General features: G+C 60.4%; 1 protein-coding gene across 1 annotated transcript; it reads right to left on the bottom strand.

Annotated features, from left to right (window-relative positions):
* Positions 1-1,002: 1,002 nt before the first annotated feature.
* GADD45B (growth arrest and DNA damage inducible beta) lies at positions 1,003-3,134 on the bottom strand. The gene is made up of 4 exons (XM_023183626.1): positions 2,865-3,134; positions 2,637-2,738; positions 2,016-2,238; positions 1,003-1,776 (listed from the first exon to the last, which is right to left on the bottom strand). Exons 1-4 carry the CDS (start codon positions 2,906-2,908, stop codon positions 1,663-1,665), a joined length of 483 nt encoding a protein of 160 aa, XP_023039394.1. The 5' UTR covers positions 2,909-3,134; the 3' UTR covers positions 1,003-1,662.
* Positions 3,135-3,204: the final 70 nt, after the last annotated feature.

The following is a 3,204-nucleotide window of genomic DNA, read 5'->3' on the forward strand; positions in this document are numbered from 1 at the left end:
GGGAGCCGCTGGGGTTTTCCTCATGCGCCCACGTGAGGCTCCGTGGAAAGGTCGCGGCCTGCGGGCAGGACCACCCCACCCGCTCCACACTCCCCCCTAGTTCTCAGGCTTGGGGCTGCACGGCAGAGGGGAGCCAAGGTCATCCCGGCGCCTGGCCAGGACGGGCCCACCCTGCAGACCCGGGGCGGGAAGACTGAGGCCGGGCACGGAAGGGCTGGGCCACGCTCCCAGCCCGGGGCAGGGGGAGGCACCACCGCGCCTGCAACTTTGGGAGAAGTAGGAGGTGGCTGGCCAGGGCTCGCAGTTTCGGTTTAGAGGCAAAACGCAGCACTGTGCCAAGGCCAGCTGGCCCGGAGGCCGACTTCCTGGGGTATTTTTCTGCTTGTTGATTTTAGTTTGCGGAAATAAAAAAAAAAAAAAAGTTCTTTTCTTTAGTGAAAAAGAGAGGCCTGTCCTGGGATGGAGAAGGCTGTGGTGGGTGCGGGGCACTCCCTGCGGAATCCTTCAAAGGAGCTCTTCCTTGCAAGTCCTAAGCTCACCTCGCTGTGTGGTCCCAGGTGCCCCATTGACCGCTCGGGACCTTGGGCTGCGGTGGCCGCCGGTGGCCGCCGGGGCGGTCAGGGGCTGCAGCCAGCACCCCCTCCCGCCGAAATGCCTCCCTATGTGCCCAGAGCTTAGGGCTGGCTCCTGCACAGCCAGTAACAGCGGTGGCACGGCGGCCAGGTTTCGTAATAAACCGGTCTCTTAATTGCTACAGGGTAGGAGGAGAAGGAAAAAAAAAGAGGCATAGATTTGTTGGAGTCGGTGGAGGGCCTGCTGCAGAGAGAAGAGGTACTGTTTTTGCACGGGAGCCTGGAGCTGCTAACAGGGGCTTGAGTAACACTTCCTGGTGAGCTGGCAGGGGTTTCGGATGAGAGGTGGGGGGGAGGGTGTGTGAAGCGTGTCCCAGGGGAGGGGGCAGGGGTCCCAGTTGTTCTCAGAAGCCGAAAACATACAAGCACCCAGAAGCTTTAGAAATTTATTACAAGGTCATCATAGTAGAAATAAAAATATAGATATCTGTGCTTCCCATCTCGCTCTCAGTGGTTCGAGTAACAAGTGCAAGTAACAAAATAGATTGTCTCTATGATTCGCAAACTGGGAGTTCATGGGTACAGAGCAACTTCCGCCCCAGCTCCCAAGTCCCAAAGTGTGGTCCGGTCGAGGGTGCAGACAAGCACCAACCAAGTTCAACCAGGTCTCTGGTCTGCAGACGCCAGCTCCAGTCTCAAGGAGGGTGGGGGTTGCAGTCAGTCTCACTCCACCCTCAAGTGCAGAGTCTGGACCCTCCGTGATAGGGAAGGCAGCAGCGTGCTCCGCCACTCCAGCTTCTGCTCCATCCCAAGGCCTGAGCTCCGGGGTCCTGTCTCCTGCTGGCCTGGGTCCCCACTTCTCCTCCATTGGATCGGCGGCCGCCAGCTCCCCGATCTCCGCCCTGGGGGCGGCCACTCACTCCCCTTCTCCTCCTCCTCCTCCTCTTCAGTCTCCAACGACTCTGCCCCCGATGGTTTCATGGGTTGGGTTGTTTTGGGGGGGTTGTGCTGGGGGGGAGGGGGGTTCAAATATTTATTTTATTTTTTGTTTTTGGCAGCAACTCAACAGGTTCTGCTGCTGGGAAGGGCCTCAGCGTTCCTGAAGAGAGATGTAGGGCACCCACTGGTTGTTGCCCCGGCTTTCTTCGCAGTAGCTGGCTACCTCCACCAAGCCGTGGCTCTTCCAGGCGTCCGTGTGAGGGTTCTGTGGGAGGGGAAAAGAAGGGGTTTAGTGGGAGCCTCCCTCTCCCGGGGCCCCATGTGTGGGGAAAACAGGCAGGCTCAAAATAGCTCCCTGGGTGAGGAGGCCCCAGCCCGGCTGCCCACGGGACATGCCAAGCATGGTTGAAGGCTGAGCTGTGCAGGACCAGTCAGCCCGACTTTGTTGACAAACACCAGCCCAGGTGCCCGGGCGTGGCAGGGCAGGGCAGAGGCCCGACTCACCGTGACCAGGAGACAATGCAGGTCTCGGGCCTCAGTGGTGCCCTGAGTCTCGGCCGGCTCTCCCAGGAGCTGTGCCAGGCGCTGCATGCCCGACACCCGCATGATGTTAATGTCGTTGTCGCAGCAGAAGGACTGGATGAGTGTGAAGTGGATCTGCAGGGCGATGTCATCCTCCTCCTCCTCATCAATGGCCAAGAGGCAGAGGACCACGCTGTCTGGGTCCCTGAGGGGGCCAAAGGGAAGAGGTGGGTCAGCCGGGGACAGGGGAGAGGCCACCGTGCAGGGAGAGTTTGCAAAAAAAGGAGCGTGCAAGAGCAAAAGAGAAACTGCAGGGGTGCAGGGGATTGCCTCTGCAAGCTGGTGACGGTGGGGGGCGGGGAAGGCACACGGTTCAAAGTGTGGGTGCGGGGAGACAGGCCCACAGCAGGAGGGGCGCATGCAGACGATGCATCAGGATACAGCAGACCCCAATCCACAAAACAGCAGAGAAGCTCTGCATCCACAGCGGGTGGCCCTTGAGGAAGTCCCAGCCCCATGCGAGACAAGCGTGTGGAAAGCGTCCAGAGCGGAGGGGAGGTCCCGTCCCACCCGCGCCCGGCCCGGGGAGGGGGTCTGACTCACACATTCATCAACTTGGCCGACTCGTACACCCCCACTGTGAGGCGATCCTGGCGCTGAGCGGCCACCAGCAGCTCCTCCACCGCGGCGGTCACCGTCTGCATCCTGAGGCCAGGAGAGAGGGATCAGTGACCGGCGGACCACCGGGTGCTACGTTCCGCTCCCGGCCCGGCCCAACCCGACCCATCCCGTCCCAGCCGACCTCAGACGGCGGCGGCCCCGGCTACTTACTTCTGCGCCGCGTTGTCGCACGCCACGAGCTCTTCCAGCGTCATGTTGCAATTATAATCCACAGTGGACGCGGCTCCACGGCAGTCCCCAGGGAGAAATTGCAAAATCCGAGCCAGAGCCCAAAACCTTCCCACGGAGCTGGAGCTCTCGTCCAAGACCTTCGGGAAGCAGCGAAATCCTTCCAGAAAAGGCGGAAAAAAATATAGCAAAGTCCTTGGCGAAAATAATCCGGGAAGTTGCAGGAACCAACTGTAGTCCGAAGCCTCGGCGATCTGAGCCGGGAGCCTCCGGCACCGACTTTTATAGACTTGAATGCTGGGGCGTGGCCTCAGTGGAGTCA

The sequence above is a fragment of the Piliocolobus tephrosceles genome, chromosome 21 (assembly GCF_002776525.5).
Source record: "Piliocolobus tephrosceles isolate RC106 chromosome 21, ASM277652v3, whole genome shotgun sequence".
NCBI lineage: Eukaryota > Metazoa > Chordata > Mammalia > Primates > Cercopithecidae > Piliocolobus > Piliocolobus tephrosceles.

Coding starts and splice junctions, on each gene's coding strand:
- GADD45B (XM_023183626.1), bottom strand. CDS start 2,908: ATGACGCTGGAAGAGCTCGTGGCGTGCGACAACGCGGCGCAGAA. Junction 2,239..2,636: donor TCGGCCAAGTTGATGAATGT/GTGAGTCAGACC, acceptor TGGCCCCCTCAG/GGACCCAGACAGCGTGGTCC. Junction 1,777..2,015: donor TGCATTGTCTCCTGGTCACG/GTGAGTCGGGCC, acceptor CCCCTCCCACAG/AACCCTCACACGGACGCCTG.